The sequence below is a fragment of the Amblyomma americanum genome, chromosome 11 (assembly GCF_052857255.1).
Source record: "Amblyomma americanum isolate KBUSLIRL-KWMA chromosome 11, ASM5285725v1, whole genome shotgun sequence".
In the NCBI taxonomy this organism is placed as follows: Eukaryota; Metazoa; Arthropoda; class Arachnida; order Ixodida; family Ixodidae; genus Amblyomma; species Amblyomma americanum.
Genome location: NC_135507.1, coordinates 117,742,843 through 117,765,076, shown reverse-complemented (window position 1 = coordinate 117,765,076; position 22,234 = coordinate 117,742,843). Strand labels below are relative to the sequence as shown.

General features: G+C 45.3%; 1 protein-coding gene across 1 annotated transcript in view; it reads right to left on the bottom strand.

Annotated features, from left to right (window-relative positions):
* Window positions 1-602: 602 nt before the first annotated feature.
* Window positions 603-22,234, bottom strand: part of Spt-I (serine palmitoyltransferase subunit I) — a 75,544-nt gene continuing 53,912 nt past the window's right edge. The window contains exons 10-12 of the mRNA XM_077643577.1: window positions 16,701-16,755; window positions 15,150-15,267; window positions 603-4,465 (exon numbers count right to left, since the gene is read on the bottom strand). Coding sequence (XP_077499703.1) covers window positions 4,298-4,465; window positions 15,150-15,267; window positions 16,701-16,755 — 341 coding nt within the window. The 3' untranslated portion in view covers window positions 603-4,297. The remainder of the gene's footprint in view (window positions 4,466-15,149; window positions 15,268-16,700; window positions 16,756-22,234) is intronic.

Here is a 22,234-nt window from a genome sequence, read left to right as displayed (position 1 = left end):
CTCGACAACGGGTAGACGTGCATCGTAATTTCTCTTCCATGACTACAGCGCAACGAACGGGACGTAGTCATGTGCTGTAGTCATGGAATATTGAAACCAACTAGCCCAACAACTTACCTTGCCGTAATTTCTCTGATAGATGGCGCTAGGCGTAGATCGCTCAGCTAGATGGAAAAGTTAAGTTTTCCGAACAGCTTAGGGTTTTCTTCACTGGCCCCGCTGGCTGTTGACTCATTTTACGCGTGGCCAATAAAGCTAACGCTCGTTACTGGAACGTCTTCCAGATGGTGGTGGCCTTTTTGTTCCCCTCGATTCTGGGATAGAGGCTCGGATAGTGATAATTGACAGCAACGCTTCCGTGAAACCTTCCTCTGTATGGGCCCATTTACGATGTTATATTCCTTTTGCTATTATTTCGTGCCTTCTTTGCATTTCCTTTTCTCAGTGAGTGAATATTGTAATTCTTCCCTGAGGATATTGTAAACAAACATATGTGCCTCAGTGCCAATACAGGGTCAGCTGGAAGTGAGCACTTGTCTCTGTGTATCCTCATTAGTGAGAGATCATGCATGGCCTCAAGAAATTCAAATGAGAGACAGAAAAAAAGAAACAAAACAGGCCCTGTACTTTATTTCGTTACAGCTTGTGGAGAAAGATTCACATGACAGCTCCTATCCCTCATCAACAAGGCAACAGCACAAAAGCTGAAACTTGCAAGGTTCTGCCGTCGCAAAAATGGCACAAGGCTCGAGTATCGAATTAAGTAAAGATGACGGTGGACAAAACATGGCCCTGCTAGGATGCTGTACATTAAGAAAACAGAGTCTATTCTAAAAGAGCCCCAGACAAGGGACCAGCATCAGCAGATGGCACCAGCAGATCCACACTTCTGGCTACTGGGTGCCCAGAAACAGTGTAAAAGTGCAGTCAGAACAGTATCGAGCATGCTTCGATGTGAAAAATTTTCTCATATATGCCATAAAGATACAAACATTTCTGGCGGTGACATGCGAAGTTAAGCAGGAGCATTTTCTCGTGTACTTAATAGGTACCCTCTAATTTTTCCTCGGTAATGTGATATGAGTCTGGGCGCCAAATCCTGCTCCGTATCATACAGCCGTGAACAAGGGTGAACAAGAGTGAACAAGGCATGAACAGGTATAAAACCAGTGTTAAAGGGATTCAATTATTTCTATGGCTGCATCGTTGTTCTTCATAGCATGACTTGAGCTCGATGCTGGTATGAGCCAACCAGAACATTGACCGAACTAAGTAGGTGTGCAGCAAAATGTCATCAATTGAAACTCGCTTCATTCAAACCATTGGTTTATTTGAACATGGTGCTTCTGGTCCAGTCAACATCAGCTGCACTCAAAGAGGCTCTCACTAACTCAAGATCTGCATAAATAAAACAAAAATTCAGTCCCCTTGGGGGGGTTTTAATTATCCAGGGTTGACTGTGCCACCTTTTCAAGCATTGGCTGGGGCTGGTTTGGCCACTGCTTAGCAGAGAAACAGTGCAGCCAGCAAGTACTGAAGTACTTGTAAGAGGCCAGCACTAACTTCTCATTTCTGTTCATCAAAGTTGTTCATGGCCTTTTAGAAAAGAGGAACTGTACCTAACACATGCAGGGAAATAAGTGGCGACGCTGAATTTGAACACACCCACGTTTTGCACTAATCTACACTCATTTGAAAGCTGTACTGAGCCCAGCCTGTCCTGAGGCATGGCATTCTCATTACAGCTAAAGCAATACCAAACGCAGGCATAACAAATGCAGCTGGACGAAAGGTGCCAACACCGTGCAGACTGCAAGCTAAAAAACCCATACGAGAAACCACCACTGAGGCCATAAAAGAAAGCCCCCTACTGCTGTTAAAAGAATGTACACAATTCAACATCCAGCCCTTCAATTTGTTCAGATGATAATCACGGCCTGAAGACACCAAAATGAAACGCAAAAGTGTGGTCCCTTGAGGGAATGCAATTGACTCACAGTGGAGCCCATTCCAAAGCTTAACAAGAAACTCAAACCTGCGAGGACACTGCAAGTTCTCTGCTACTGTAACCACACACACAAAAAAAAGAGAAAGTCTGAGCAACAAAACAGAGGCAAGCACGTCTTAACAGAGATCGCTTACCACGAGCTGTCTGGGATATTAAAACTGCCTGCGGAAATGCAAGCTTCAGCAAATGCACCAGTTCAAAATGGCCAACAGCAGCCCATGGCCCACAGGATGTTGCATCTCTCCACCACCCAATTATTACCACAGCGAACAAAATCCGCATATAGAGGGAACACGGGTATTGAGAGGTGAAATGTTTTATTTTTTGGTACATATCAATGAAATATGGAGTGCTTATTGGGATGTGCACTGAATGCTTAAATACAAAATTTCACTGAGATATCTTAAGCAATTTTGATGTGAATATTTATGTACCTCACTGCTATACTAAACTTGCAGAAAGCCTGGTCTGGTATGACAACAAAACATGGTAGAAGCCTGCAGTCAGTTAACTTTTACCCAAAGTAATGGCTGATTCAGTGACATTTTCCAAATATTCTCAACAGCATGATTTTTTTCTACACAGAATGTTTACACACACTTGCATAATGCACTCATTATTGCCATGCAAAATTAGTGACGGTGCAAAAAAAAAGACGAAATAATTCAGAAATACAAGAACGTCACAGCATAAAGCATTTATCGCGGAACACAATGCAGCAACCCACATGAAAATCCGTGAAGCCATTGTCATGCTATGCTTTCTGCAAGCAAGGCAGTCCGGTGAAAAAGCATGAGAGAAATTGACATTTTCATGGGGATTTCAAACTTTTTTGCTACCTCAAGAACATTTTTTATAGTCATTTCGCGGTTGTTTTTGGGATGAGATTAAAAGGACTTTATAGATACTTTCTAAAACTTAGATTTTTTTAGTTTTTGGCAATCTGAATGTGAGCAGAGCTTGACGGCAGACTTTCCACTAGAAACAAGATCAGCCGCCCGAGGGGTTGCTGAAGCAGTGGAAGTGGGTGCAGCGCTCAGCCGTGACACAGGTGGCAGCCCGTTTTGGCAATGAAGAAAACACTACAGGCACCTGCTACTGTGCAACTCTGCCATCATTTCAGCTGCAGGACAGGAGTCTGGTGCATTGCCCACTTCTGTGGTTGCTTTGCTGAGTCGATGGTGTAGCCAGCATCATCTATGGGTAGCTTTTTAACTGGGCGTGCCTAAATGATTCATTCGAGCCAAACAAACTGCTTTTCAGCACGACTTTCCAATGTTGAAAATGTGCAGTTAAGTGAAAAAAATGCCTTAATTACCGATTACTACTACACCAATACACTCTCTTTTAAGAGGAAACTACTAGCTGCAACTGGGGACTATATTCCCCATTATAGAAAGAGAGGGCTTGGTATGCTTTACAGTTTTGGCAGCACTGCCAAGAAAAGTTGTCACGGAGTTTAGCCATGATAATGGCGAGGCATGCGTTGCTAGCAAAACATGCTCGTCTCACCAGCTCTGTTTCTTGCTGCACGGCCTCTGGCACCACACACGGGGCTACATCGCCAACAAGCTTGGGGCTATACCAGACCTAGAACAAGTGCTTCTCACAACAAAGAAACCTTGGTGTCGTAGCAAGTGCACTCTAAAGCAGTGACGCGTTATTCTCAAAACAATGACTTCATTAGAACATTTTATTTTGTTTTTAAGCTGCGCTGTGCTTACAGTGTGAAGAAGTGGTTCATGTAACTCCAGTAAGATTCAGGCTTGGAACACTCATGACTGCCAGTGCAGACGATGTGACTGCAACTGAGCTTCTTGACTACTTCCCCTCCTTCAGCCAGTCTGTAACCGTGGGATACAAGTTACAATATCAGCTTGCCTGTTGCATGTTTCCAGTGAGCACGCAGTCATGTGCTCAATGAAATGCAATGCTATGTGTACACCTGAGATGTTCAGGGGAATATGAATTCCTTCCCAGTGAAAAGGCAGGCAACAGCACTGAAAAAACAGAACAGAGGAGACGAGGCACTTGAACGCTCTGTCTTGTCTGCCACAGTCGTCTGTCTTTATATTTTTTCCATTTGCTCAGTGCCGTCTCCTGCCTTTTCATTGAAGACGAAACAAGCAGCCTGTGTGAGCAGCCTATCAATTTGTCTCCACCAGCTGAGTTGAAGGATCGAGAGCCAGCCACACTTGCTGCTACTGCTTTGGTACAAATGACCTGCCCCTTCTGCAGACAACACGGCGAAGGCTGCGGAAGAGGAGCACAGTCGTTGCTGCCAGCCCATCATGCCAGCACAGCCTGCACTGCTTGCTGAATCACGGTGCAGGCACGCTCAATGTCTTCATTGGTGAGACAGGCAGACACTGCGATACGGATGCTGGCCTCCTTGGGGCTGCGTTCACGGTCCTCAAGGTACCGAGCTCGGGTGAGCGCCACACCCGCTTCCCAGGTCTGCAAGGAGGGGGAGAACCACATCACTCGGTGAGATGCAGCACTCACTCGACGCCCAAGGTCATAGGCATGCATCTCCTGGTGTAACGTCCATCGTACGACTTGTGATAAAGGGTGTGAAAATGTGAATAGTTTTTATTTTTGCTCACAGAACCATGTGAATTGCTTATGCGCCAGCAGAAACAGCCTTTTCCAGCAAACTTATCAAAGCAATGTCAGCTGCTAGAGATGCAGCAGGCATGCAGCTGAAAGATTAATTCACGCAAAAGTTAGCCCTAACAGCAAAAGCAAAACGGCGGTACAGAGTTTTGAATTCAGTTCTTGGCTTACTCCATATGCCTGCACAGTTTTATCCTTCTTACAGACATTCAGAAATCATCGAAATTAGTTGAATTTAATTTTAATTACACTGCAACTATCTTGTTCTTGATAAATCTCCCAGCTCTTCCATTTCCGCTTTAAAGGGACTATTACTGGTCAAAGCCTGAAAGGTGATAATTCCGGTGCCTGGGCATAACAGGTTTCAAACACAGCTGACAGCTGGGCCAACTGTCACGACACTTTGGAAGCGTAAATGAGCTCCCATCCATTCCCACTGTCCCTTGTGATTGGCGGTGCGGGCTGGGCAACATTATTTTTCTTTCTTTTTCTCTGCCCACATTAATATATGTCCCTTGTGAGCTGTGGCGTTTCCAAAGTCATGAACTTCAGCAAGTGCCCTGTTTGCTCCTGGGAAAGCTATACTCTGCAGTGGATGGGATGCACCCATTCTTCACAGTTTTGGCATGAACAAGCTAAAGGTCATTAAATTCATTTCCAGGCTCAGTATTCCAGGTTCATTAATTTCATACTTAACATATGAAATCACTATTCACAACAGTGTAGGAAACACAGACAAGAGGAGAGAATAGACAGTGTTTCCTGCACTGTTGTAAATAATGAATACGTACCAAATCGCTCAACTTTTTTCACATATGAAATCGCACTCTAAATCGGACAATCTATTGTTATGGCCACTTGATTAAACAGCTACTGACACGTAAGACAAGAGCGTGAAGAGAGAAATTTTTTGCTTTTGTTCAACTGTTCTGTACCTTGCTGATATCACATGTATACTCCTGCCTCGCTTTTCTTGTTCATTTGAAATTGTTATTGTTGGCTCTTGGCACGAAAAAAAAAAATTGGAGGGGACACTTAGGCTCCGCCTTAAAGGTATGACCCGATAGCGCAATGGGTTGATTCCCATATAGACCTCCTTCACCCCGCGACATCATGAAGATGCGGTGGCACTGATGTCAGCAGCGACTTTCACATGGTAGGCAAAACAGGGTCTGCATGCTCATGCCTACCACAGCTGCCGCAGCTACCGGCGGCTGCATCATGCCTGCGCACTGCAGAAGCAGCATGTATTGACCAGCTGCGCCACTGTTGGATCCGCGTAGTAGCATAAAAGGAAATTTAAATTAGCCTTGATAGGTTTCTCGCAGATAAATACCGCATTAGGAAACTGGCTAACAGGGAATGGGCTGCGGTAGTAAAGCGCGAAATCTGGGAGTCGATCGGCACTGCCACTCAATGTACGTAATAGCATGCAAATTACTGCGTCCATCCACCTGGATATCTAACTGCGCAAGGAAAAAAGCACATATGTAGCTGCACACGTATTTATCATCTTGAGCCGGTGTGCATGGGGCGCTGGCAGGTTCACTCACCCCCAAGGAATCTGTTCTTTTGATAATAGCACAGCATGTTTTAATGGCACGTTTTATGGCATTTAATATTTACTTGAAAGTATTTTTTAATATGACTGACATAATTATTTGATTCGAGTAGAAAGAAGTCTGGTAAGTTCTTGCGCGGTGCCGTTGGCGTGCTTAGAATATCATACCTTAAGTATGCTAAAAGCCACATGCTTTTTCATTGCATCATGCATGTGTCATGTTTCATGATGTACTCCATGATCATGAAGCTTGTTTGGAAAGAAGCAGCCGCAGGCATGCTAACAGACATGTGGCGAGATTGAGAGGGGACGCAGCAATGAAAAGTGTTTTCGTTATTTAAGCATGCGATATGTAACTAAATTTAGTGCAAATATGAAATTGCTACGCTCGTTTCAGTAATGCAGTTTTATTTTTAGCTATACCTGGTGCAGTTCTCGGGTAATTGTAATTAACACCCTCGTCAACTCAACCCAAGGGCTTAAGTAATTGAGCAGAAAGTGCGCAATTTTTTTTACGCCAGCATGTTCACAAAACCCTGTTCTGTATGATGACGCTATTAGTTATTTCTTTAAATGATCATGTACTTATGCATGCATAGTTACATGAAAACGTTTCTTAAAAAATAACTAACATAGTACTGCACGTGTATGAAAAAAAAATCGAGACTTATTACACTCCTTAATGTCTCAGGAATCATTTGCAACAAATAGAGTCATCCTATTTTCATGAGTCATGAAATTGCAAAGGTGTGCGTGATGCCAATCGAACAGAAAACGAACCTTAACGTTTATTCCTTCGTTTTTGGAATCTTCGCTTACGCTTTGGTCAAAGAAATGCGGCACTGAACTCAAAAGAAAACCCCAAAGAAATCGAAGAAATTACCTCACAATTTTCGACGACCACACATCTAGAAAGCGTAATTTATAAATTTCTACTGAATATTTTGCTATAATTTTTCATCATGAAACCGAAGACCCCAGGACTAAGAAAGAATAATTCCAGACATCAATAATTTCCACCAAATCGACCAGTTTAACAAGGCGAGAGAGAAGTCGGCCAGACTGGTGCATGATCCTGTGGCTAAAAACAGTGCTTAAGCAAGACAGAGGAGAATGGGGACACTACACTGTCCCCACTTTTCGCACAGCGCGACCCGTACGTTATGTCAGCAGACGGGGCAGCGCATGTCTGCTCTGCAGAAACAACGCCAGCACTTCCTCTCACTACTGTCCGGAAGTAAAATCATTCTGGCTAGAGCAGGGTGTCAAAAACTTCCTATTTTATTCAATGCCTAGCGTAGAAATCACCGGCAGAAACTCTTTCTGTTTACTACTAACCATATATACAATACACAGTGGCGAACTATTTCTCTGAATACGCTGCAAGTGGCCAATGCGAGATCGTGTACGTCGAGAAATTACAAAGTTGAAAGCATCAACCATTGCAGTGATTCACAGAAACTGAAGATGCGCCTACAAGCCTTGAAAACCCGCGCTCAACACTTCTCTGCGGCGCCACTCCCTGGCCTTTTGCCTACCGCGAGCCCGCTGGCGACTGCAGCGCCACCTCGTTTGTTTGCAAACATGCAGGAGGTCAATATGCAGAAGGTCATGCTCAACTTTACATTCATAGATCCCTGCGAGTTCTCATACCCCTCCTGGCACAGCGCTGCAGCGGTTGGCTGCCCGGGCCAGCCTATGCCACCCTATTAATCACTCACAACGCTGCCAATGCCAGATTTTCTGGGTAACGGTGTCCTTAACAATAAAAAGGATGATTCTAAGTAGGAGTGAGCGAATACTGAAATTTTCGAATACGAATCGAATACGAATATGACGAAAAAATGGCTTCGAAAAAAAATTTCAGAAAATGATAAACAAGCAAATCTTGGTGCCCTTATATTTTCCTAAATAGTGTATGGTCTTTGCAACCAAAATAAACAAAGCTAGACTGCCTCGCACCATATAAAGAAACATGATGTGCACAAAAAATAACATGATGACTAGTAAAACCTCATTCATTCGGAGTTCAAGGGACCGGAAGAAATGCCCGGTTCGTCCGAAGGCTTCGATTATAAAATTCCCCCCCAAAAAACTTGCCGAAAATGTGAAGATGCAGTAAGGCGTTATGAGGTGGCTCCATCACACTAAAACCTGTAAGCCCGTGACAAGCCGCCCGTTTTGGAGTGCTGGAAGAACAACAGAAATGCAAGCAAGGGGACGGGAAGCACACACTGGCATTGTAACGACGAGACTGGTTCTAAGAAGGAAAAATGAATCACCTGCAATGGGCCAGTCGGCGTTCGAAAGCCGCGCGGAGGTGGGATTAGACTACCGGCGAATGTGCAGGCCGAGAGTTGCAGTTTCCTGTAGCAGCGGCGAAGCTCAGAAACCGGAACTACGCGGCCAGGCTATTTTTTGACCTAGCGACAGGGGCCTTCCGATCGTTGTCACGCCTGCCGTTATGCCCACTAAAGAGGTGCGCGGGTTACAATGCACCATGCAATAGGCAGGATTTTTACAGGATCGCTTGCCCTATTGTGAAAACACTACGTGCCCCTTCAGGAGGCTCCCGCGAAAGCCCGCAAGTAGGCTTTCCCGCACAGCTCAGGTTACAAAATGGAATGGCGGAGGTCATGCACTGAGAGTTATGAAGGCGACAGGATGCATTCTTCGGATGTGGGCAGTAAATATGTAACGTATTACGGAAGGATTAGCAAAAGCGCGATCGCACGTTGCGATTGTTCGAAGGGGGCCGTCGGCCATCTTGTTCGCAGCATGTGTGTTATGTGGGAAAGCCAACTTGCGGAATTTCGCACAAGGTCAAGCCTAGCAGCGTCGGAATGCGATCGGTCTGTGTGATAAACGACGGAGACGGAAGCACACAGAACCTCTGTATTTTTTTTCCTGAAATTTTTACCTATCATCGGCTAATTTGCCCAGATATTGTGGTTTTTGCCACGGTCAAATTTATGAAAGTCTGCGCACTATACGATCGCTGGTGAGTATTCGGGAATTTTTGAATATTCGCACACCCCTAGTTTTAAGGCGATATATAACAGCATGGTGACTGCTCGGTTGTGTATTAGGAATGCTTGCTCATACTGCATTCCAGTGTAATGTTATGCAGTTTGTTTTGTCTTCTCCCACTTGCTATTGCTGTTAGTGTTATTTTCTTTTGTATGTTCGTGGTAAAAATGCTTTCGCATATTCTGCGGTGTGATATTTCACATTCTGAACGCTGCCTGTTGGCTCTGCCCTTCACGACCAATGCATTAGTGATGATGAAATGCTCATTTTTGTTATTATTACATAAGGCGGCTATGACCAGTGCGAAGAAGGGAATGGGCCAGGGGCAGAACCAGGCAGTGTCACACATTGCTCGTGTCCTCTCCCCTTATGGCATCACCAGTGGCGAGCGCGGTGCAGCCAATCAGCATGGCATGCCACACCTATTCCCTCTCCTCCTCGCACTCCTACATGCAACATGGCCAGTGATGATACTGGTGAAGGGCAATTTGCAGCAATTTTTGCAGCAGAGAAACGCTCACTTAGGGGCAGTTTGGAGCACTAATATTTCAAACCAACAGCACTTAGGAGCAGCAAAACATGGCATTAGAATAATTCTGGAGCATATAGCTTTTAGGTTCAAAGTCTTTTATTTGGCAAAACAATGGTGGAAAAGTGACTGTGGCTTATAGGTGTGCTACATCATTAAGTTTTTCATTATTAGCATAGAGTCGTACCTGACAGGTCTTGAATTATAAGTTCTAAGCTGCATTACTGAAGAGCAGACACCTTTGCAAAATATGTCATGCAATGTTCAGTTGAAGAGCACATACTTTGCATATACTTGCGAGCACCAGTGGCTCAAATGTGTGGCTCTACATTTTTTTTACAAGGCTTAAAAAGGCTTTTTAAATCTCTGCCACATTAAAAACCTCCCCAAAATTTCATTTAAATGCCAGCCAATTCTGTCATGTTTTCTTGCACGCATGTGCTCGCCTCGCTCGGAAGCAATTGATCAGACTCAGTCGCCTTGAAATCACTGAGCCAGGACAGCCTTGCGTAGTCTCCATGCTGGCCGAAGCATCGACTTCAAAAATTCTGCCTGGAATTTGCACACTCAACTTACTGTACTTCATTTTTTAAATAAATGACGGACAACTGAAACGAATACAGTAAAATCTCGTTACTACGAACATCAGATTAACGAAATTTTCAGATTTACGAATTTTTTTTTAAATCCCCGCCAAAATGACTATATTTTCAATGTAAAAAACTTTCAGTACTACGAATTTCAGATTACCGAATATTTCAGAATAACGTATGCAAATTAATCTCGCAATTGTCGCAAGACGCTTCGTTATTACAAAGTTTCATCGAAGTTTCCTACCAAATCCCTGAAGATGACGCCTATCGTCATCATCCGAAGCAGCAGCTATGCGCTGGGGAACCCGTTGCAACGGATATAGCCCCAGCGGCATCGGCATCAACGCGAGTGTCGCGTTGAATGAATGTAGGCTAGGCGGCGCAAGCTGCCGCCCGATACAAAAGGTAAGGCCAATTATCATCCATCCATCATCCAGCGTGTGGTCGCATACTGCGCCGTAGTCGTAAGCCTATTGAATGCAGTGTCACCACATTGACAGCGAACGATAGGATCTGCAAAGTTATCGGCGCTGTGATTGTGTTGTGCTTTAGCTTTGCTGACAATGAGTTCTTCAGGCCCCCGCGTTAAAAAGAAGCGACGCCAGTTTTCGCTTAAAGAAAAAGTGGACATTCTGTCGCACCTGAATGCTGGAAAAAAGCAAGTGGACTTGTGCAGGGAGCTTGACATCACGCCGTCAACAATGACAACCATGCTCAAAGATCGGAACAAGATCATAAAACTACATCAAGAGTCGCAGCTGGCTCCCTCAAGAAAACGTCTGTGGCTGGGCAACTACCGTGGACAGCGACTTTCGAATTATGTGGCCAGCGACAGCGCGGCGGCTACATCCGCGGAGCTCACCACCGAAGACATCATGAATCAAGTGCGTGAGCAAGAAGAATGTAGTAGCGACGAAGACGATGCTGACACTGGATCAGCGCACGAAGAGGAAGAGATTGTTTCCAGCTCGGATGTCCTAGTCTTTCTAGAGAAGACCCGATCATTCCTCGGGAGCTGCAAAAATGTCCCCGATGACGTGCACAGGAAGGTCGAGGATGTGGAGGCGTTCGTCCTGCAGCGCTTGTCGTCTACTCGCCAGAAGATAACAGACTTCTTCAAGCAATAAATTGTAGTTTAACTGTGCCCAGCATTATCGTTTATTATTTACTTACTAACATGTAAATCTGCTGCAAAGGTACGTAATTTTAGTTCTTGTGATGTATTACTGACATGAAAATAATGGTTTTTCAGTACTACGATATTTCAAAATAACGAATTCAATTCGGCGGTGCCGTGAAGTTCGTTGTAATGAGATTCTACTGTAGAAGTGCAAACGCGGCAACTCCGTGCAGTTGTGCCTGTTTACACCAAATGATGGCCTAGTACAAATGATATCGATGTGGCAGTTTATATGCTCATTACGACTTAGTCTCAGATAGAACGAATGTCCCCAGACATGGCGCTCGGTTGCAGGCATCAGAAGCCTGTGCACAACAGCTATCTTTATTAAGAACATGCACAAGGATAAAAAATTTTCCACACACATGAAAATGATGGCTGTTCCGCACATGTAACCGAAAACAGAAAAAAATCCTCTACGCTACCCGATATTGGTGTGAATTTCGCAGGATGGATGCAGAGTGGAGCAACACTAATGCACTGTCAACACTTTATGTTCTTCCCTATCCTCTGCCCTTCACCTTAGAACAGAGAAATATGCATTCTGTCTCACAGCGGGTAATGAAAGATCTGACTACACCTCAACCGATGCTCAGGACGTGACGCAATAACATTCTGCGTTGGAGAGCACTAGATATCACCTGAGCTGCATGCATCAATCATGAACTCCTTTTAATTCAGCTGAAGTGTAACACAGCTGAAAAGGACTGCTGCCAAAACTGTACAAATGCATGCCTCTTAGCCTAAAATGGACGGGCGGAGTGAGGCTCACAGCCATTTTATAGCCTTAATCATGCTGCCTGCGACATTTTCACAAAGAAACTTCACAAGAGTAACTGTGATTTACTCAGCCAAAAAGCGACAGCATAATGTAGGACGCTGTCTATGCACTGCCATCATACCTGCGCATAACATTGGCACGCGCTCTTTCCACAAGCTGTTGCTTGTCAGTGCACAGCACAGATATTCTGGCAGATGCTATGTGCCGTACACACGGAAGCCACCATATCTGTGTGTGTGAATTTATCCCCAAGTTATATTTCCATTATAATAAAAAGCAACAATTGGTTGTTTGACTCACAGTAAGCCCAATCGGCCGGCCAGTTGGAATCGCAACGACACAAGGTCGATTCAAAGACATGCAAGCCTGAGGACATTGGTCGGCCTCCATCTCGATGCATGCGCTGCTCATGTTTTCTAAGCGAGACAGAAATGAGCAGTGGCTTGCAAATGCAGACCAAAGCCCTGCCACCCTGAGGATTGCTCCCGTACATACATGCAATAAAAGTGCACTGTGGAAGTTTGCATTGCAACATTTGTTTTAATGCTGCAAACTTTGGGACATAACAGTGAATGGTGCATGACAGTCCTGTTCGTTATAAGTGGGCTTCAATAGATCTGAACACATTAAAACAGCTGGCACACGGCACTGCTCAGTTCGAAAGCAGCGAGTTTGGAGCAGCTTGGCATAAGGGTGGCGTCACTGCATGACCTTAACAGCGGTCACTGTTCTGCTTTGCCAGGCAATCATGACCAGAAAGGCCCTCGTGACCACTGTTTGGAAGTGAGTGCCAATGTAGCCGGGCCTCGGGAATCCGTGCAAAAGAGAAGACTGTCTTGAGGCCACCTCAGTCTGCTTGCAAACATGGCCTGCGGTGGCAATACCTTACACAGCTTACAAAAGCTTAGTTTTCAATGCGGCTGGCCTCTTTGCTGTTACAATGCAGTAATCTTATCGATGCAGGCTGACTCCACTTAAGTCCCCAGCCTTCCTTCAAAGCAAATCAAGCTTTGAGCAAGAGATTTTTTAAATTTCTCAATTATATACACCAAATTTTTGGGCATATTAGAAATAATTTTAAGACTATTGTCGCTAAATTTCACTGATATACATCCTGAAAATTGTTTTCTAATATATGCTTTTCCTCTAAAGCTTGTGAAAAGGGTGCACAATTAAAAAAAATATGGAAGAAGCCTGGTTGAACATTCACTGCATTCCTACTGGCATGCAACAGGTCAAGATATACTTAAGTTTTTTTTTCTCCTCAAAGCATAAATTTTGCTTCAGAATTTTTGTGATGCAGTGCCCACTGACATATCTAGAACGAAAAGAGACCTTCATACCAGAAATATAGAATTCTGAAATTTGAAAAACGAAGAATGTCTTGACTTACACTAGGAGTGGAATGAAACAAACTGGGTCCACCTAAAAAACACAGTCTTGAAGAAATCTGCTGTGCATGAGAGTATCTAAACAATTAATCCATAACGGAGAAACATAACCATTGTTCAAGCGTTTCCCTGCAATACACAGCCGCCGCAGTGCAAGAAACGCTTCTTCTAGAGTACTTCCCGATCAATTTCAGCAATGAAATTTCGGGACAGCATAAAATATGAGGCATACAAGTGGATACAACAATTTTTTGGCAATTTTGTTCAGATTTCAAAGCCGTGGTCTCCTTAAAGTGAGTTTTATTTCACAACTGCTCATGCTCCAATGACACAAGGAAGAAGAATATGTAAATCTGGAAAATTAAATGAAGCGTACTCATGCGTGGCAGTGAGTTTTGCTTCAGTTCTGGCTTTTAAAAGCACCATGTGCTCCGCTAAGCTGTGGTGACCAAACTGCAGCCTGCAGCTCTTGGCAAAGACATTGTCAGGCTCACAAACAGGGTCCACCGCCAATGCTAGTATGGTACAGATGAAAAGCATGCCTGCAATTCCTGGCCACTAGTAACACCACAGCGCTTGCCACCTCCAAATGCACTGCAGCTTGCCCTTGAATTTGGATCAAAGAGACATTCAACCCTAAATTTCTTAGAAACAGAAGCATTTTCTCTGATACGTCAATGCAGCCTCCACGGGTGTAACTACCAGATTTCACAGAGCACAAAAACTCTGGGAGAAATTGTGCCCCTTTTAAAGGAGGCCACATTCACTCTGTTGGTGCATTTCAATAACCAATCAGTCTTGACTCGCCACCCTATGCTGGTATCTGTCATCACTTTGACCTTTTCCATAAAGAAAAAAATAAAAAACTTGGGGGCCATCTTAGCCGCATTCTTAAAGAAGAAAATGCGATAATCTTTCGGTTGCCTGCTATGGTGTCTACAGCGAGCGCCTAAAGTTCTTGCTGCTTTCCTGCCAAAACTCCAGTTGGAACTGGCTTTGTCGCAGATAGCATGTAAGGGCAATCATCACCTTCTAGAATGTTCCAGTAAGTTCCACTGGATTATTAATCCAATCCACCTTACACTACCCACTAATCCACCTTAATTCATTTTCTGGGGTGGGCCAGCTTCCAAATATTGGGGTCCTCAGATATTCCATCAGGTTGCCACCTTCCATGGTGGGCAGGTTGTGATGACGTTACAAGGTCATGTAACCTCTCTTGACCAATCAGGGAATTTCGTGACAGAGAAGCTGGAAATATTTTGTGAAATGACAAGATAAATGGCATTAAAGAAAGCTTCCAGACCCCATCATGGTGGCAAAGGAAGACTCTGCATGCTGGAACCAAGTCTATTTTACACATAGCTTCAACTTAGCTGACCATGCACATTCACGGAAGGACAAAACCGAGCGAATGACACAGTGAGGAGCAGATACCCTGCCTTGCACATGATGCGCACCTTCTGCACGACCTGGTCGAGGAGTCGCCCGCAGTCTTCTTCCTGGGGCTGCTCGCCAGCCAGGTAGAGGTGCTTGACCGGTGACATGGGGTCTCCGCCAATGCGCAGCTCGGGTATCCTGTGCCAACGAGCAAGAGCACACTACGGTTTTGAATTTGAGAACACCAGCCAGGGTGACCAGCATTTCCCAGAGAAAAAGAAACACACGCTGCAGAGAGGTGAGGCGCCAGGTTTGAAGATGAATAACAAAGCTTTCTGTTGAGGCCAAAGATAGCACTGCTCGGCCGTGGCGCCACAAAGATAACGGGGTTCGAAATATGCCATTTTTCACTGTGGTTGATAAAAATATTTCCTGGAGTACTCCTCAGTAGATTTCAGCAAGGAAACTTTGAGATAGCACAGTCATAGTATCAAGCCAATATTTGCCCGCACGAACTTCTATAAATATTCATTTTCGCCGAAAGCAATATCTGACTGGAATTCCCTGCCTCATGATTCACCTCTCCTTTCTTCAACCTTTTGAGAGCCTATACATCTGACTGTACAGTTAGAAATTATGATTATTTATTAACAGTGCATAGTGTGCTTCTTTGTCTATGTGCCTGTGTTTGGGGCATGTACTTTCACAAAGTGTATTTGCTTTATAACCTTGTTTATGTATGTTAATATTTTTCTTGTTGCAAATTGTAACTTCATCATTGTTGCTGATTCCAAGGCATAGTGCTTACTAAGAAATGTATGTATTCTCTCCTGCTTGGACCGATTCGGTCTGCAGTATTCTGTAAATAAATAAATATATAAATAAATAAATAAAGAAGTCACACACAGGCATATGTTCACTTTTGGAAAAGCGAATTTTTGGCCATTTTTTGCAATCAGAAGTTTGCATCCTCCTTCAATGGGCACAGTAAGGAGAGTTGACAGGAAAGACAAATCAACCGGAGATTTCTGTCCTCACAAGCAAAGCACAATCTACAGACACTGTAAGGCTGGATGTCAGTTTCGACTTGGGCCCAATGCTGCGAGTGGTCCCGCTCAGAATGCAGTGCAGGGACAGGATGGTTAAAAAACTAAGACGTCACGAGTGCCATATTGTGCCAAATTCTTCTTCTGTCCTGCCTCCGTGCTGTTTTCCAAAAGCGGCATCAGGAGAGTGCACAAACACACTTAACAATCGGCCACCAAAGCAAATAATCAAATTAAAATAATACAATGTGGCTATACACAGGCATCTGTGTGCAGAGCAATGCCAGTGACAGACAACTAAACAACATGCACGATGACTTGAGCGTTGCTCAATATTTGCCCCTCAACGGTTAGCAAAATGAGCGAACACGTGAGCGAACACGTCTTGTCAGAACTGAAAACATGGGGTATTTGTTCTTCCAACCTCGCTGGGCATCTGTCATGCCACTGCACGTGTTACTAATCAGTGCCAGTGTCATCAGCCAGAGTGAGGATGCCTTCTTGGATACGCAACAAATTGCAAGGCGGAGACCAAGACTGCATTTAGTACACATCAGAAAGTGGCAACTGTGACAGACTGCTCACCTGTGCAGCTTCTCATGAATCTGGAGGCAGTTTTCCCTCAGGCGGGTCAGCAACTCTGCAGAGGTGGAAGTGAAAAGAAAACGCATACAAAATGCAATCGCCCGAAACAGCAGTGCAAATAGATCGATAACTTGCCGAAAACATGAAAAATTCAAGCGTCGCCAGCGGCGAGTCATGCTGTCAACATGGCGGGCCAACGCAACCACGGTGTTTCCCCAGCGATTTTCTCGAGCCGGTCGTGCCTGATTCGCGCTATCCGACTAGACAAACGGTCTAAATGCGTGGTAGTGTCATTGAATTTTGTTCCTAGACATCTGTCAATGGCGCAGACGCGATGCTGCGCGAACACTGACACTCGAACAGTAGAATTAGCACAGTGTCGTCGACAACGGTGCACCGAAAAACTCAATTGCAAACTTCACAGCTGGATAACTTGACATCGGGAAAAAAAACTGCCCAGTAATCATGCGAAGCCCTTATTGCAAAATGTTCAGTTTTCACGATCGCGCTGCGTACCTACAAAGAGCGGCTAATTGTTTTTTGAGCACAACAAACACAACCTCAGACTCGAGCCAAGGCATTTCTGTGACCCACCCCCCGCATGAAAGCAGCCACTGCCTTCGAAATACCCCCATAAAAGCGGCCACTGCCTTCACAATTCGAAATACCCCGAAGGTTGAACGCATGGGTGCGGCGACCGTGGCCTCGTGCAATGCTTGGTCAGATTAGAGCAGCTGTTGCACGCACCCGGTAAGAACTTGAAACAGCCAAAGCTCACTGGCTTCCTTGCACCTGAATAAAGTTTTGCTTCACTGAATACATTGTATTTTTTACTTCCTCACCGTGGCGGTGCAATTAAACCTCGACTGCTTTAGATTTTCTCGGGTGGTTGGGGAAAGCAATGAATGTCCTGACCACTCCTAAGAGTGGAACAAAACAAACAAGGTCAGAACAGATAGAACAGTCGTGAAGAAATCTGCGCTGCAAGTGAGTATCTAAGCAATTAATCCATAACGGAGAAAAACATCAATGTTCAAGCATCTCCCTACAATGCACAGCCGGCACGATTCAGGAAACAATTTTTATAGAGCACTTCCTGGTCAGTTTCAGCACTGAAACTTTGGGACAGCATAAAAAACGAGGCACACAAGCGGACGTCCCAACTTTAAGGAAATGCAATTTTTTGACATTTTTTGGAATTTCAAAGCCCCGCTGAAGCTGCGGCTGAGTGTCCGCTTTCCGTGTAGTTGGGTACACGTGAACACTTCAAGCTTGAAATCTGCACATCGTATGCAGTGAAGCGACTATCTGTCAACTGTCACCTGGGGCAGACTGACAGAACGTGTGGCTCAAAATGCAGCACAAATAAAAATGATACCGAACTGCGCAGACGAAACTTTAAAGGGACACTGGGCAGAAATTGAAGTTGGCTTGTATCGATAGAATACCAGCTCTTGATCACGAAAACGCCACTCTTACTGAAAACAAAGCTCTTGTAAGGTAGAAAATAGCAAGAAACAAAATACAGGTATCGCTGCCACAGGCCAATCTCGCAAGTACAAGCGTGGTGACGCCATAGGACAACGGACGCCACCTTGGAGGAATTTTCCTTCCTACATCTAGTGCGAATCTCTGAGGCTGACAAAGGTAGGTTGCGCGGTTCAATATTGAAGCAAGTTTTGTTTTATAACCAATAGTGCACTTTTATCACACAAGGAAGGCAGACAAAAGACAACCTGAATGTTGGAAGCAAAGAAAACCGATGCTTGGCGGCGCCACAGGCGGCCAGGAGAGTTTCGGTTTGTTATGTATGGCTCTTCGCGTCTATGAGCTTTGCGTGCCCCGTGGTTATGTTTCTGACGCGCCTCGATTTACAAGCGCCGAACACCAGAGGAACTCCAAGTGCCGCTTCATGTCCTAGTTAACCTTTGAAGGAGCCTGTCAAGGCTGGTCAGATGATCGCCACGGTCGATCATCGCCACGACCAGATGATCGCCACAGCACGAAAGTCAGTGATCGTACAAGGCAGTTAGCAGTATATACTTAACGGAAATTGTTTATTAGGGAAGAGAGACAAGATACAAGGCAGTTAAGAAAAAAAAATTGCTGATCGCCTACCTTTGTTAGGCCAGGATATGCGAAAGCGCGGAGACTTCTTCATCGGAAGAGTGCATTCTCTAGATGCGCCTTTATTCACGGTCAATGCTTGAGCCGTCGTGGCGGAGTGGTAGCGTCTCCGCCTCAAACGTCGAAGGCCCTGGTTCAATTCCAAGCCTCGGTGCAGGTTTTTTTTTTACGTATTCAGTGAGTGTGCGGGGGGTTTTGGTGGCTCCCATAAATGCCGCCACCGACTACGTTAGTTAGCAGTTTAGTGGATATAGTCAAGGGTTCGACGAAAGCTCGTCTGGTCAGGCATTAGTAGAAGCAAAAGATTACAGTCACTGACCAAGTCAAAGTAGTGCAAGTCAAGTCAAGTTTAGTGCAAGCTCTGTTAAGGCTTTATACTCCGGCGTAAAGCGTGTGCTGCACGGCAACGTCACATCGGCCAAAGCGAGACCCTCTATAGTCCAACTGCGCTTGGCCGCCGACGCGTTTGGCGGCTTCGGCGCACTCTGACCGCACTGGCGGAGACTTGGACCACATCTCTATTTCGCGCCCAGTCCGCCAGCCGCCGCCGGCCCGGCCAGACCGGTTCGGCTCCACGTCGTGACCTCATGTGCCTACTCGGAGCACCGCCATGACGAATTCGAAGGTTCGCGGTCAGTAAAGCTGTCGCTTTAAAGGAGATTTGGAACCTGCCGAAACCATGACTCCGCTCTCCTCCAACTGGTCTGTTTGTAGCTCCGTTCAATAGCTTCTGCAGTTGGGCGGAGCTGTTCTCTTCGAGCTCTCGGCTAATTTAATCCATTCAGAGTACACATCTGAAGGTATAGATGCAAGTGGGCGACAGAACCCGATCCAATAGACCCCATACCTCCGGAAATGCGCAGAACCCGTTGAAGCGTCCTGCGTCAGTTTTACTTTCAAGCCGCCAACTTTTAACGCGAGCGCCCTTGAGCATCCATCCGTTTTTTGTGGAAAAAAAATTGATAAATAAATAAACAACCTGGCCTTACATCACGCTAATCCGCCCGAAAGTTGAGTATGCGTCTGCCATATGGGACCCTCATCAAGCTTACATCATAAACAACCTTGAATCCCTGCAAAACCGTGCTGTTCGCTTCATCTTTTCAGATTATTCACGCTTCACCAGTGTCACAGCATTAAAACAACGTGCCGAGTTGGAACCGCTATCATGTCGACGCCATTTCGCTCGCCTAACCTTGCTTCACAAACTGTATCACCATCCCACCCTCCACGACGACTTCTTTTTGCCACACCCTGCAGTCTTTCCTCGCCGCGACCACGTTAACAAAATAAAACGCGTCACATGCCGTTCTTTGCTCTACTCGAAATCATTCATTCCTCGCACTATAATAGATTGGAATAACTTGCCATCACACATAGCTACTGAGGTTAACCCACAATCGTTTCAGCATTCGTTAAAACAAACCATGGACTAACAGATTTGGTATTTTTGTTGTATTATGTGCATTTACTGAGTATTTTCTTCTGCGTTGTTTGTTGTTGTTATTTGTGTACATTACTAGTTTTAATTAATTATTACGTGTATTTTGTTTCTAATGCCTGTGCCATATTTTTATGCTTGTATTGCCCCCCCCTATGTAATACCCTCGCACGAGGGCCCTTAGGGGTATTGTAAATAAAAAAATAAAAATAAATGAGAAACCTCCTCGACGCCGCCTGCTGCACCGTGTAACAGCGCTTTCAAGGAATCACAATCCATTGGCCCCAAAGCCTCGGCCAGCCTCTGATGGGTGCGACCTGCCGACCATGTCCTTGCCCCTCGCGACTCCCCGGACTGGGGTTAAGATATTTAATTAGCAACGGCTGCTCACTGGGGAAGGAAGAAACGACCCGCCAGCGCCTAACCTAACTGTGCTCCCTCAAAGGCATCGCACGCACTGTGGGGCTGAAGTCACTGAAATGCAGACCAGAGTTTTTGCGAGAACTTCGTTGGCGGGTTCGGGAACGGGATCCATCTTAATACGCGGTGCAGACAAAAACGAAGCGACGGTAGCGATCCCCGATAGATGCCTTCAATGTGCGGCGGCGGTAGCTTTCGCTTCGGCTGCTGCTATACTGCACTGCTAGCCGCCAGAAATCACGGAGTCTGCGTTTACGTCACGTTTCACGTCACTCCGTCCTGTGACGTCATAAGAGTCGCCGTGATGTCATAAGAGTGCGCCGAATTTGAATGCGAGGGCGGGAAAAACTTTTTCCACTTCGAATCCAAATTTCTTTGAAATAAATGCATCTTTCGCTCCCGGACAAGCAGCAACAAAGCCATGAAATGCCGAACTATCAGATTTTGCTAACAACAAAAAAAAAATGATAGAGTTCTCCTCATTGTCCCCTTAAGTACCTCACAGACAGCGCTCAGCGCTGCATGTCAGAAAATGATAATAATGACAGAAGCAAGCAGCTGTCGTCATCTGGCAGCTCCTAGGGGAACATGTGGACATGCGTAGAGCAGCTGATTTCAGCCAATATTTTTTTTTTTTTCCCAGGTTATCGACTCCCAAGCTGGGGGGGAGTGGCCCACACACGAGTGTGGCCGCATATAGATGCTACTGCTCTCTACAAAGCAGTGAAGATGAAGAAAGTGAAGAAGAAAGGAAAAGGCCCGTGAATATTTCACACAGTAACACGTGTGTCCCAAATAAGCAGCTTTTCCATCTCAATGCAGTTGCAGGCTGTTAAACTGGCTTTTCCACTGACCTACACATTATACTGAACTTGTCGACACCCTTTTTGACAGTCTGACACAGAGTATACAAGAGACCACTGAGGCGGGCGGCATGGCCCATTCAAATATGACCATAGCCACATCAATCTGAATTCACTTTAGTTGGAATCTGTGAACAACAGTGATGTCTGCTGTGAGCGAGCAGTTTTGATCACCTTCTTTTGGGTCTCTTGAAGTTCTTCCTCTGCATCGTTTTGTATCAAGGTATGCTGCTGGACGAGTTGGTTGGCATTCGTCATTTTCAGAAAGGAAGCGCTGGTGGACAAGGTGAAGAAGACTGTCGTTGCGCACTCCCACCAGAGTGTTGAGAATTGCTCTGCGTCATTTTGTTGCCTGCCTTCTACATGCAAGTGTTTGTGTGCTTAGCAAAGGATGTCCTTTTTGTGCCCCCTCTGAGGTGGAGTTCTTGTGCTATCAGTTACAAGTTGTCAAGCTTCAGTGGTAACACAGTACACAACTTCAACATGCATGGCTTGCATGCCAAAAGCGTTCATTCCATGACCCTTCCACCCCATTGGCCCTTGCCCCCATCCTGGCTATTCTCAAAGCCAGCAACCACATTAGCACCCTCCCGTGGCACTGCCTGCAACTAGGCCTGCTGTAGCAGCAGACTTTGCCGTCACGAGTGCCGAGCTGAAACAACCAAGCGGACAAAGCAAGACAG